This window comes from Aricia agestis, chromosome 8 (assembly GCF_905147365.1).
Source record: "Aricia agestis chromosome 8, ilAriAges1.1, whole genome shotgun sequence".
Lineage (NCBI taxonomy): Eukaryota > Metazoa > Arthropoda > Insecta > Lepidoptera > Lycaenidae > Aricia > Aricia agestis.
The window spans coordinates 7,547,220-7,562,280 of NC_056413.1; the positions used below are offsets into that span (position 1 = coordinate 7,547,220).

At 39.6% G+C, this 15,061-nt stretch overlaps 1 protein-coding gene across 1 annotated transcript; it reads right to left on the bottom strand.

The window, feature by feature from the left end:
* Positions 1–95: 95 nt before the first annotated feature.
* Positions 96–12,821, bottom strand: LOC121729907 (hydroxyacid oxidase 1). The gene is made up of 10 exons (XM_042118606.1): positions 12,313–12,821; positions 7,086–7,263; positions 6,463–6,614; positions 5,941–6,061; positions 5,597–5,731; positions 5,217–5,345; positions 3,149–3,281; positions 2,313–2,432; positions 1,942–2,053; positions 96–239 (listed from the first exon to the last, which is right to left on the bottom strand). The coding sequence occupies exons 2-10, from the start codon at positions 7,217–7,219 to the stop codon at positions 172–174; spliced, it is 1,104 nt and encodes a 367-aa protein (XP_041974540.1). The 5' UTR covers positions 7,220–7,263; positions 12,313–12,821; the 3' UTR covers positions 96–171.
* Between the last annotated feature and the right edge of the window lie 2,240 nt (positions 12,822–15,061).

The window sequence follows — 15,061 nt, forward strand, 5'->3', positions numbered from 1 at the left end:
CAGAAAATATCTCGAGTTTTATGGCCTCGGGAACCGTACATGACGCCGGAGGTTCTGTACTCGCTGTACAGAAAATTGATTGCCAAATAAAAATATTTTGTTATTGCCCGTTTATTAAAATTATAATAAATATTATACTGAAGTCATTTTATAACAGAAGTCGTAGGATACTTATAGCTTGGCGTACTCCGACTCGTGCTTGACCATGTCTCTGGTGACCTGCGCTACGTCAGGTGTACCTGGAAACACAAACATTACCACCGTTACCCACCGAGTATCAAGAAAAAGAGTAATTAAAAAAAACCACTGCTTTTATGTGTATTTTTTTAAATTTTGATATAACCAGTCTTTCACAGTAAACACGCATCTAACGACACCAGTCACCACCATCATGCTAAAATCCGTCAAGCCGTTCAGACTGCAGAGCGAGCCTAACAATTATACACATTACACACATACGTCATACTCTCCAAAAACACAATCCTACAGGCGCAGTTAGGTATTTACTATTTACCCAACTAATATCATGTAATCTTTCCCATTTTTAGGGTTCCGTATCCGAAGGGTAAAAACGGGACCCTATTACAAAGACTTCAATGTCTGTCCGTCTGTCTGCCTGTGTGTCTCCAGGCTGTAACTCAAGAACCGCTATAGCTAGACTTCTGAAATTTTCACAGATTGTGTATATCTGTTGCCGCTATAACAACAAATACTAAAAACAAAATAAATTAAATATTTAAGGCTCCCATACAACAAACGTGATTTTTTAGCTATTTTTTGCTCGTAATCAATAACGGCAATACATATTGGCACTTGAAATATTCACGAAATACTCTATTTTATTCGCACTTTAATCATTTATAATAAAATTTACATAAATTAAATAATTAAGGGGGGCTCCCATACAAAAAAGAACACAATTTTCAGTATTTTTTTTGCTCTATTGTGGTACGGAACCCTTCGTGCGCGAGTTCAACTCGCACTTGGCCGATTTTTTTAAGGAAACTTCTAACAAAATAATAAAAATCGCCGATTCCACACGTCGTGATTTTTACATACTTACGAGATTAGGAAGTATTTTAATCTAAGAGGTCACAGCATACAATAATATTTCTGTGGTCTGCCGTAAGCAATTGACTTTAAACTCAGTATAAAAATATAGATAAACTTACGACCTGCAGCTCATATTTCATACTTAATTATATCAATACCTAATCTTATGATGAAGTAATATATAATAAATAAATAATAATAATAAATAAATAAAAATCCTTTATTGAAAAATTCCACAAATAAAACTTAATCTAATTACCCGCCAAACCACATTGCGGTTTGTCGGCGGGCTTCACGCTCTTTACTTTCTACAACTAATATGTTTAATTCTAATATTGTAACTAAAATTAGGTGACCTTAAAGCAGCCAAGTAAGTACCCTGAGAATACAGCCCAACAAACAATAATTATTATTGACATACTTATTTGATAAAGTACACTGTACTGAACAAGTTTTACATTATAAATTATCATTTATGAAAGCCCCCTATATTATGGTAATATGTTCTGAATTCTGGTTGTAAAGGTCCCATATTATGGTATCTTTACAAATTGATTATAGAGGTATGATAGTCAGGCTGCAATCGCTTTAGTAGGAAGAAGAAACGCCAGGAATAATATTGTTACTATTATTATTGACTCACTAACCTAAATGAGTCTTGGCTTCAAACACGAGTTTTTCCAGGTTGTATCTTTATTGTGCAATATCACGTATTTTATTGACCGTCTAGGGTTGACATTGAACGCGCCCGCCTTTCAATCTTATTGTCAAATAAATTGTTCAATAATATTTTTCAATGACCGGGCCCACTTACGCCGTTTCGCACCAGTGTTATTAAAACTATAAATAATCTAAACAAGCTACATATTATATTATAGAGGAACAAACCTGCGAGCTGCAGCGTGTATTCCAGCTCGGAGCGGAATATGTCCAGCATCTTCTCTACTCCGGCCTGTCCGCCCACAGCCAGACCCCACAGAGCGGGCCGACCCACGAACACCTATAATAATAACAATAATTATAATCAATCAGCAAAGTTACCTGCTATTTTTCTACAGAAATTAATATGTATAATATATGTAGATTATTATGTAAAACACTTTTTAATGGACCTAGAGTCAGAGAGCCTTTGTAATTTTATAAAAGTTGAAAGTTTTTCTGTACATGCCCCTATAGAGGTAAGATCCACAAGCAAAGTTGCGGGCAACATCTAACATAATATAATAAGTCAAAGTTAAATAGTCGAAAGGGCTATTGACCATTTTGGCTCCTATCGCCAGCGCCTTGTAGACGTCGGTGCCGGTAGAGACGCCGCCGTCCATGTACACCTCCACGTCGCGGCCGCGCAGCGCCGACACCACCTCGGGGAGCGCCTCGATCTAAGGAAACCATCTTATATTTCTTAGTATGTCTAGAGATACTAGATCTTTATATGTTAGAGGAGACAAGCAGTGTGATTGTGAATCTTGCTACAGCAGTGCATTAAACGTTTGGCAATATATGCTGCTAAACGCCTGTTGCATTGCTTACGCAAGATGCGCAATTACCGTGAAGTATACACAAAACTTTAAAAAAAACTGATGACCTTCGTCTCGGGGTTTGAATAGACATGCTTTACTCTGGATTTATAACTGCAGCCGGCAGGCAAGATGTATCGAAATAACTTCATGTAAAAAAACAATTAAGTTGATTACCCTGGGAAGCGCTAGCGTGACGTTCCCATATGAGGCCATAATGGGCCACATGTGTTTTATTAACCCACTTAGGCCTCAGCATCGAATTTTGCGGGCAGCGGGGCGGGAGCGGTGGCGGCGCGGCGGCGCGGGTAGCCGTCTAATAGCCGTCTGTTTTCGAGAACCGGTCCATATAAATCTATACATTGGAACGCGCCGCTCCCGCGCCGCCGCCGCCACCGCCCCGCTTCCCGCTGATTTCGAGGCAGAGCTTAGGCCTTACGCTTGCTACAGACAGCAATTCAAAAAATAATTTAGTAAATACAGTGGTCATGTTGCAAGTAGATTTTGTTTCATCAACCTACAGTCAACTCTAAACACAGTGGGCGTTGTAGTACCCGTAACCTGTTAACAATACTCACGGTAGCGGGCACGCCGTCCAGCTGTCGGGCGCCGTGGTTGGACACGAGCACGGCGGCGCAGCCCGCCTCCACCGCGCGCACCGCGTCGTCACCGCGCAGCACGCCCTTCGCCACGATAGGCAACTTCGTTATACTGTAACACACATCATGATTCATGACAATAGTAACGCAGCAGTCAGCAATGTTCGGAGAAACATATTGCTGTTAAACTGCTTGGGCCTTAGATTATTGTTAGACGGATGAAAAGATTTAGTTAACCCATTTAGACCCAAATGAAACTGAGCCATGGAAAATATGAATTTTCTTTATTAATTTATAGAAACCAATAAAATTATTAGGAAAACACAAAAAAACTTATTTTTTTTTGAATTCTTATATTAAAAAAATTGTCGTCCTCAAATGGGGCCAATGGGATCATACGGTGTGAAAATTTTCGATACATATTTTATGAATGTACCATGTTTTCATACATTTCTCAAATTGCATTTGACCTTTTTCATGACGTAATGCTAGCCCACCAGAACAACGCGATTGTTGGGACAGTTTTCGGGAAATTGACCCTTCATGCTGCAGGTTTGGCAGTACAGATATGTATTACTTCGTTATTAGTATGTTGCAGGATTCTTCCGCTTGTATGTCTCAAGTAATGACGACCAAATGCCGCCGAAATTGGAACTGATTCAATTCTTGTTTTTATTACTTTGATGATACAGCTGCCATGCGTTTGCCACTGCTACATCCAGCATGTGCGTAAACAGTACCTACCAGTTACCACCAACTTTTGTTTCGTATAACAGTGCGAGAAAATCGATTGACCAGTTGACTTGACCCCACGCATATCCTTGTTATAGCTTTGATAAAAATGTAGGAAGCTAACGTCCACATTTTTTCAACAGTAATACATCTGTTTACTTTTCCCAGAAGAAAAACGCTGTAATGGCTTCCCCTGATCGCATAGACATTATAATCCAGCCGATGTAAAACAAATTCTGATTTAGTTGGTCTAAACGGTAGTCAAACTCGTCGTTTTCTTTTTTTTTCATATCCTTGACGGATACGAGAGGACACTTTTCTGTACTGCCTTGGCCAACAGTATCAGTTGCACAATAGCCAGCTACTCCTTGGAGTAGTGAAAAACTGGTAAAGAGACACATGGTTGCGAAGGAAATACGAATAAATATATCTTTCCACTGTCATCTTCTATCATAGCAACTTCCTGAAGTCAATAGTATTTATCATAGCTATTGAATACCCTTCAGTTCATTGATTATACGACATTGATCGGTGGACAGAAATCGGAATAATTTACATCCAATGTGCCCATTGGCCCCAAATAGGGACACTTGTGTAAAACTACTCCTAATCTTATAAAGACTAAAGCTTTTCACACTAATATGTATATTTTTTATAGGTTATAGTGTAATGAGCTGTTTCAAGTAAAAAAATATAAATGCCTAGAAGAAAAACTTAAAAATAAAAAAAACTAACTTGGCGTCATTTCGGATGTTAGAAACAGCTTCAGAAAAATCGTTATAAAACACTGTGAACTATTTCAATATTATTTGTTACTTCTAGGAATAAAAAAATACACTTTTAGCAAATTGATACTTACAATAAAAATAAGTATAAACTTGAAAGACAAAAAATTTAAGTAATTTTAAAAGTGTCCTCGTTTGGGCACGTCGGGTCTATATGGGTTAACTCAAAGAAAAACTGACGTGCGTGTTTAAGACAATATTGGTTTGTATATTTGTTGTGTAACAGCTGTTTACCTATTTACAATATTATACTGAGTTCAACAAGAAATATACGGCTTTTATGGATTTCAACTTTAAAGTGCTGTATACAACCGCAACGATTTCGTCGGTCGGTCGGTCGCTATGGAGGATATAGCGGTCATAAAATATCCATGAAAATTGAAGTTCCTTCCAATATGTTTGTTAGACAATTCTGTCTATGGACTGTGAATTGTGATATACGCTATGAAAAACCTGTTCTGTGGATCTGTACGTCATACATTATATAAGTTCACAAGTACTTATATAGAATACTGAGCTGCTATCTATACCTTTTCAGCCACTTGATGGCATCCCACGTTAGACCCTTGTCGAACAAACCGCTGACGTAGTGGTTGAGGCCGCTGCCTTCGCCGGACTCGTGAATCTTCGTTGACATGTCCCCTTCAAAATTAGCCAGGCTGAAATTAATACATTTTTAGTTTGTCTATGTTTATGTAAAGGAAAACCTGTCACCAGCAGTATTTCCGGACCAATACGACCTGCAAACCTTCAAGAAGAAAGCGTATTCCCACTTAAAAGGCCAGCAACGCTCCTACAGCTCTTCTAATATTGCGAGTGTCTATGGGCAACGGTAGTTGCTTTTCATCAGGTGACCTGCTTGCTCGATTTGTCCCTTTTTATATATAAAAAAAAAAAAAAACCAACTCACTTCAAGTGTTTGGGCAGATTGAATTTATTTCTCACATCGGCTCTCCTTACTCCAAACAGAGGCGTGTCCACAGTCAGGAGTAAAGCCTTGAATCCGGCCTTCTCAGCTCTTTGAACTAATTTCTTGGTGATCTCCCTAGAACAAAAGTAAAAGTTATCGCGTACAAATAAATATTAATCATGAACGTAGTAGATATGTGTACCTACGAGTTACAAGTTACAACTGATAGTATGCTATTCAATAAATTCGGATAGAAATAGCAAAAATAAAATGTATTAAGCTCGGTACGTTTTCTGTCAAATCCTTCATTAAATTAAAGTCAAATGCCGAGTGCAGCTGATTACCTATCATTGTATATATAGAGCTGGAACCACTTGAGCGCGTTTGGCGCGGCCTCCGCCACCTCTTCTATGGAACTGGTGGAGATGGTGCTCAGGGTGTACACTACTCCTTTAGTTTGGGCGGCTGAAAATAAACTTTGCTGATAACAACAAACATTTATGTGTAAGGGCAAGTATGGGGACTTACGAAACCGCCTTATATTTTTTTGGACAACAGTCGGTTTTAAACTTAAAACGGCAGAAATAAACTAAGGCAAGCTAATCGCACTTTTCGGCACCGTACGCGCATGCAGTGCATTCGACGCGTACGGCGCGCCGTACGCGTCGAATGCACTGCATAGTACACGAAATGCGGCGCGTACGGTGCGGTTGCGGTTTTACATCATTATTCATTTCATGCAACGAATTCTAAAATGCAATAAATGCGAGCGATCAGCTCTCTATCTAGAGTGTATTTAGAGTTTCTCTAACAGGCCCCATCGATATCTGAGGTATTAACTAAATTATTTTAGGTAGCCTACCTACCTTTTACATTAGCGGTTTCTCCGTCGGGATGGGCCATCCTCTGCATGGCGGAGGGCGCTATGGCGATCGGCATCGACACCGTCTCGCCCAACACCGTCGTCTTCAGCTCGCACCCCTTTATACCGACCAGACATTTTGGACGGATACGAATTCTGAAGGAAACAAAACAGTGTTATAAGCAAATTCTTAACTGTTTTATAAATTGACTCGTATAGCGATTAATTAACTTATTATAAGATACAAGAGAGGTCGACTTGATAGTTTAAATTTGTCTGGAAACTTTGAAGATAGTAGGTTACATCACACTTCTCATCGATATGAAAAGTGTGAGGAAACAATAATATTATATCATATGTAATAATATTTATTATTGGTCAATTGCTTCAATTTTTAATGGATGAGATAAGCAGATGCTTATCTCATCTATTAAAATTCCTAAATACTTACAAAACATGATCCTCTTGCGCCAATCATATCATAAAGACAAAAAACAAATAAACACATAATATTAATATTAAATTTCGGATACTTATAAGTTTTAACCCAGACTGGCGCAAGTGGACCCAAGAATTCTTAAAAATACGTAGTAAGTATCCACTTTACTGTGTAGACGCTATGGTTACCTTTGAAACGCTCGTTTGTTCTCGGCTAGGGTGAATTCGTCAGTTGCACCGCTCTTGTAGTAGTCGCGGGTGGCCTTGGGCAGGACCTCGAGCGCCGCGTCCTCCAAGTCCTTGATGCTAATGTATTTGTCCATAGTGACTCCTTCCTGCAGTCTGAGCGGCGACTGACGTGCTATTACTTAAATATTGTATGCATTGATAAGAAAAACCAGTAGCGGTTTATCGAGACCACAAACACTCATAGGGTTAACAGGTCAACCGTCATCCAATGTTAGTCAATACGCATTCGCGAATCGTTTTCCCTCATCATTATAATATATTTGTAATGATTTGTTATGTAAATTATTACCTACTAATAATTAATAAATAAAAATTAATGAAATGTTATAGTAGCTTATAATAAGTATATTTCCCCCGTAGTAGCCATCGTAAGAAGCCATAAAAATTAGAGATGTGCCGACTAGTCGGTAAAGCCGACTATTCGGCCACTTTTGTAGTCGGCGACTAGTCGGCAAAAAGCGCCGACTAATCGGCTTCTTACTTTTTTTGCTTTTTTTGAAATTACATTAAAGAAAAACCTTGATCATTATTTATAATGTGTTTAAGTATATCACAGTCGATCAGTGTTATACATGTATTTTAAAATTAAATGAAGTGTTTCTGAAATAACTTGCTAGTAAAAAAAATATTTTTGTAAATATTATCTTAACAACAAATTAAATATGTATTATTAAATCGAGATTTCATGTACATGAAATAGGTATTTAATGAAAATCATCAACTGTATCATAGAAACAAAATAAAGTAACGTACACTACGCAGCTATCACCGATAATAGACTACGTCGAGAATCAGCGCATCCAACTTATCCTGGGAAGTGATTGCAACTCACATCATACAAGTTGGGGCAGCACCGACGTAAACTCCAGAGGTGAGAAACTATTTGACTTCTTACTTACTAATAACCTCCACACTTTGAATCAGGGTACTAAACCAACGTTTATCAACCCACTGAGACAGGAGGTCCTTGACATAACAGTATGCACAGGCCCTATACGACATCGCGCCTGTAACTGGCATGTATCGGACGATAACTCAATGTCCGATCACTGTTACATTAGGTTTGATATACATGACAGTATGCCTGGGAAAGAGGTAACTTATAGGAATCCTAAGGCTACAAACTGGAGTGTATTCAGAGAGGAATTGCAGTTAAACCTCGCAGCAGTCAACAAAGCTGTCAAGACCGTAGAACAACTGGAACTAACGGTGGGAGAGCTGGAGCATAGCTTGAATGATGCTTACCTCAGAAGCTGTCCTGTTAAGAAAACGTCAAATAAACGTAATGTACCTTGGTGGAATGGTACTCTGGCGCAACTCAGGAAAGAGACTCGAGCTCTGTTTAACAGAGCCAAAAGAGACGGGAACTGGGACGCATACAGAACCGCCCTGACGACGTTTAATAGGGAGCTAAGGAAGGCCAAAAGACGCTCTTGGGCAAGGTTCTGTGAGGAAGTGAATAACACCTCGCAAACCTCCAGACTATATAAAGTCATATCTAAGGCCCCTAGCTCTCATCCCAGCACTCTGAAAAGGCCAGATGGTACTTACACTAAAACGGCGGAAGAAACGCTAAGATTACTAGCCGACGTTCACTTCCCCAACAGTATCCATCTCGAAAATCACGAAGCCTTCTCTCATACGATTATTAAAACGAGACCATCAGTTGACGATTGGAGAAGAGCTTCCGTGATCTTTAAGCCTGACCGAGTCACTTGGGCAATTGACAGTTTCAAGCCTTACAAGACCGGCGGCGAGGATAATATATTTCCGGCCCTCCTACAGCAGGGCAAGGACATTATCCTTCCTATGCTACTGAAAATATTCAGAGCAAGTTTTGCGTGGGGCTACATCCCATTGGCATGGACAAAGGTAAGGGTGTCCTACATACCCAAAAGTGGGGACAGAGACAAAGCTCTACCAAAGTCATACAGACCAATTAGCCTCACTTCTTTCATGCTTAAAACAATGGAGAAGGTGGTCAACCTACACATAAGGGACACCTATCTCACTAAAATGCCGCTGCATGAAAGACAACATGCCTACCAAAAAGGCAAATCTACCGAGACGGCCCTAATGGACTTGGTAGATCGGATTGATAGAGCAATTGAAGATAAGGAGATTGCGTTATGTGTCTTTCTCGATATTGAAGGCGCATTCGACAACACTTCAACCAGCTCTATCACAAATGGCCTGGCTTCAAAGAATATAGATCCAACAACTAGGAAATGGATCAAAGCCACGCTCGACAATAGGGTAGCCTCATCGACTATTATGGACCTGACACTCAAAATCAGGCTGACACAAGGTTGCCCACAAGGAGGTGTGCTGTCACCCCTGGAATGGTCCCTGGTAGTGGATGAGCTACTAAGGGAACTGAACCTCATAGGTTACTACGCTCAAGGGTACGCTGACGACCTGGCGATTATGGTGGTGGGAAAATGCGCATCGGTGGTCGCTGGGTTGATGCAGTCAGCACTAAGAGTCGTCGAGAATTGGTGCCAAAGGGTCAAGCTAACAGTAAATGCTGATAAGACGGTCTTGATACCTTTCACCAAAAAGAGGAAGTTGGAGGGACTAAGACCCCCAACACTCTTTAGGAAAACTATTAAGTTTGCGGGTGATGTCAAATATCTAGGAGTAATCCTAGACAAAGGACTCACTTGGAATAAGCACATCGAGTATATTACGAAAAAGGCTAGATGTGCTCTGGGTTCCTGTTGGAAGCTTGTCAGCTCTAAATGGGGTATTCGGCCGAAGGCAATGCTATGGCTATATACAGCCGTAGTGAGACCGATTACCACATATATGGCTGCGCAGTGTGGCATAAAAAGGCTGAACAAGTAAACTGTCACAAAAGACTAAACAGCGTACAGAGACTGGCATGTCTAATAATCACGGGTGCACTCTCGTCAACACCCACCGCTTCCATCGAGGGCCTGATCAACTTAACTCCGCTTCCTCTGCTTGTTCAGATGGAGGCCAAAAAGGTGGCTCTCAGGGCCAGGACGGCGGGTGGGACGAATTGGGTCTCCACCCCATTTCGACAGCTGGAACAGTCTCTCAGTGAATCACCTATCATGGCCATGCCATCAGATGCCATGATCAAGGTGTATAGCTTTTCGAAGCAGTACCAGGTTTTTATACCTTCCAGGGAGGACTGGGAAAGGAAAAATCCAATCGATGTCCGCCCTAGCGACATAGTTTGGTTCACGGATGGATCAAGGAAAGACAACCGTGCGGGAGCCGGAATCTACGGAGGCAGGCCACCAAAAGGCAAATACGCCTGTTTGGGGGAGTTTGCGACCGTGTTTCAGGCTGAAGTCTTCGCTATCCTCGGTTGTTCACTAGAAAGCCTGGAGATGGCCCTAGTTAATAAAAACGTTTTTATCTTCTCCGATAGTCAAGCTGCACTTAAAGCACTGACTGCCGCAGAAGTCTCGTCCAAATTAGTTCTGGAATGCATTGAGACGTTAAACATGCTGGGAAGGAACAACAACATCCGCCTAGTATGGGTCCCGGGCCACAGCAACGTCCCCGGCAATGAAACCGCTGACGAGCTGGCTAGGCTTGGGGCCGAGAGTCTCATATATGGTCCAGAACCAGTCTGTGGTATAACTCCCAGTACCACAAAGCAAGTGCTCAAGGAATGGGGTCACAGACTATGCAGGAAGCAATGGGCTGAGACCCCTGGCCTTGAACACTCCAAGGCACTAATTCCTGACTTCAACAAGAAACAATCAGAATTAGTGCTCACCTTGGGAAGGAACCAATTAAAAATCCTTACCAGAAGCCTAACTGGGCACTGCAAGCTCAACAAACACCTAAACAGAATGGGTATTTGTAGCATAATGACTTGCAGATTATGTGAGGAGGAGGATGAAACACCTATTCACCTTCTCCTCGACTGCCCTGCTCTACTACAGAGCAGGAACAGGCACCTTGGTCGCCACGAATACTCGTCCACAGAGGAAATTCGTGGCACTAACCCCAACCATATCGTTCAATTTATGAGCAGTATAGGGTTGGGGATGATACTCTAATGCGAAGGAGTCACAATAGATCCTCATGGGTCGCAGTGACGTCAGGGCTACAGTGACCTGCCTTCTTTAAAAAAAAAAAAAAAAAAAAAAACGTACGCGAAGTACCTAAATATAACACGATTCGACACGTTTGCAGGCGGCGTGTGCGACTTACCCGCGAAACAGCAGTAAAAAAGCGTTACGGAAACTTCCGAAACCATGATGGGCTTGGCCGACTAGTCGGCCGATTAGTCGGCTTCTTTGCAACCGACTAATCGGCTAGTCGGCTAGTCGGCCAAAATCATGATCGGCACATCTCTAATAAAAATATGACATTTTTATATTATGTAACATTTTAAAACTATTTTTTTATGATATTAATTAATTCATCAAGCCCCATACGCTTACCGGTGAACGAGACACAATAGAATATCTATTGTCTCGTTTTCCCACGATCGACGGGTTAATAGATACAGTCTACACATAATTTTATTACATATTATATCATGAAAGTGAAGAAGGAAGTATAGATTATAAATAAAAATACATGTAAGTTTTATTGTTTCGATTTTATTATGTTTCTATGAATGCTCGCGTAGGAGCACTCCAATATGTCAAATGCCGTCCGTTATAGTTATGCCATAGAAATGTTATACAAAACTCAACTGTGCTATCATTTAAAATCTTTACACTTTTCAGGCGAATATGCATTACTTGCGTGACACGGTATTACAAATTCATCAAATAAGATAAAAATGTAACCAATAAATAACATTTTAAAACCTCAAGCGAAACGCGGACCATTTACTCACAGAACAGATTCACAAGTAAAAAAATGGCCTGTGATATTTGTACACGATCTCGGGACGCACGGACGCCGGCGCGCGGCGATTGGCAGTTTCGTCTTAATGTTTCAACATTACATTATAATAATATATATATAATATATAGTATATCTGACTATCTAAGCCTAAGATCGATCACATGTTATATTTTTGTTAACAAAAACATTTTCAACTTTTGCATTTTATAAAAGTTATACAAAAACATTTCAATCACTAAGCTACGACGAGCGGGGGCGCCGACGGTCCCCGTCGATATATCCATCTTTGGTTATAAAGTTAACAACGATAAGGGCTACGCACCGAGCTGCACTGTACGCTAGCGGCGGCATCGCGCAGGCGCTCCGTTGCGGGCTGACGGTACTACTTCTACTCGAGTGAAAACTCCACTGAGTATGTTCGTTTCGAAGTTGATAAGCCTAGTATCGTATCGATAGCTAGTGAATCAGACGGAGAAAACGAATTATAAGGCACGAGGTCGACGCGACCGGCATCAAGTTATAAGAAACGTATCAAACTCGCCCGGCGCCGCAACGCCACTATACAAAAATACAAAGATTAACAAACTATAAACTGAACTCTATAGCATATAAAATGATTCGACTCGTAATTTTTATTGACATGGAATATATTGTAAGATCTCTATAGTAGGGGAGGCCAGTGTGCTATTTGTGTAGATACTAGTAAAGTGTAGTTAGTAGTGGGTTTAATAGATTAGGTAAAATGGAGAAAATAATAATATAAGCGTTTTTATTTTAGCTGTGCGTTAAGGAGCAACAGCTATATTAAAGTTATGAATAAGAAAAACCGTATTATAAAAAAATTGCTTGTATGTATAGGTAATTTATTACAATAGTATTAGACAACAAAGAATTAAAACATTTAGTCGAGTGTGACATAAAATATCTGGGAAGCTTAGATATGAAAATCTGAAGTTTTTTTTTGAAATTTTAATATGTTCCCACAGGCTTACCCTACCTGTAAATCATCATTGCTTTATGTATAAGCTTATTTTGGGTATACTTATTATCCCCTATCTTAATCTGACAGATCCGATGGCATATTTTAATACTAAAAAAACTTTTTCGGCTTCGCCTCGGCCAACAATTACAATATGTGATCTGAGACATTTCTTATTTTCCTGCCCTAGGTGTGTATAATGTACTATTTTTTAATCCACCAATAAAGAAATTTGATTTTTATACCATGATAATTAGAGACATGTGGGAAACCTCTACAAGCGTAAATGTGACACGCTCGAGCTTAGTCGCGAAATCCCCTCTTGGCCTCCCCTACTACTATATTTAACAGTCGCCGTGGAAACGTAACAGTACGGTCCGCATCGGTGCGCCGCCGCCGGCGACCGCCCGGCCGAGCGACGTCGCGCCGCGCGCATAACGCGGCCTGTCGCCGTTAGCCCGGCAGTACGACATCGAGAGAGGGGAGTACAACCTCCATCAAATATAAAAATAAATAACATATAGTACAAAGCGAAACATCGACGCGGCAACACCTTCCGTTGGACTAGTGTTCAATAGCTCTATAATATCTACACTCCTTAACTAAATATAAAACGCTAGCAATAAGTTACGGGGAGTCGCGGGCGCGGTCGTTAGGCCGTTCCGCCCCGCGCGCCGCCACACGGATTAATATTCACACGACATTCGACTCATTAGTACATGGCTCGAAGCGAAATCAACAACTTTAATATTAAACAAATGCAAACGTTTAAATGGCAATTTCAGATCATGATTTTTAAAGAGGCAGCACTATAATCTAATTATGTATCTAGCTGTTGTGATGTAGGATGGTCAGCTGTGTTATGCGTAAACTATCGAACGCGTCCTGTTGTCGACATTATATTACTCCGAGTAAACTAGAACGAGTGTATCATCTTTAGCACAGACGACATTCGTATGTGACCGCTATACCAGCTGGCGAGTGTTAACGATGTTCACGTGATATATTTTCAATATTATGAAGTTATGAACACTTACGTGGCTTGTCGGTACGGCGGTCGCATTCACATCAGTACGATAACATTATAAAAGATGAAATGACTCGTCTGGAATGAATTTCAAAAACAATTTCTATAAGTTTTCTATAATTTATATTAATTACAAAATAAACAACTACATTACTGTATTATGTACACAACATCTTAACAAACCCACGTTGGGGTTATAAAATATTATTTTGAGATGTGTTGACTTCTAAAATAATTGAAGACGTTAGTGGTTGAAGCTGCTAATTAACACTTAAAAATAGCTTTTTAAAAATTATTTGAAATAAAAAAAACTGTGGATTTTATGTATAGCCAGATGATGAAGTAGGTAAGTTACAAGGTTTGTTCAAGTTATAAAGGAAATTCATCCACTTACGTCTTCAATTCCGAACAGTTGTAAACACATTGAACTTAATAAAAGTTTCATAAACAATGTTCTCGTTAAAATCACTGAATAAAATTATTTACAAACATGTTAATGTAGTGTGCTATTTTAATACTAAAGGTAATACTGGTTTGTCGCTGGGGTTTGTTTTCAATTTTATATTATTTAAAATTAATTTTGTAACATAATTATTTTATTATAGTGTATGAGCTGAAAATTGAATTTTAGATTTAAAATGTAACATGCAACGAAATAAAATGTATGTAAGCACTTATAGTTTGTGCGTTTTAAGATGATATGGGTGACAGTTTTCATATTCCTTGCTACGGGTTTTTTTTTACAAGAAAACAAAAAAAATCTAAATTTAATAAATTATATTCCATCTACAAAAACAAATGTTTCCTATAATTGTAAATGAATAAAAACGAAAAGTTGCTAAATGTCAACTTATTAATATAAAATTATAAATATAAACTGTGAAAAATTATTGTTACGAAAACATTTGAAAAATTTCAGATGCATGAAACGGAACTTATGTCAATAGAGATTGACTCTGTTGAATCGAAATCAAATCGATAAAAAAGGGCGGCCATCTTAAATCGCCGGCACCACTGAAATGTCAGTACGAAATCGATAATTTCGATTGCAATTCCTTTACGATG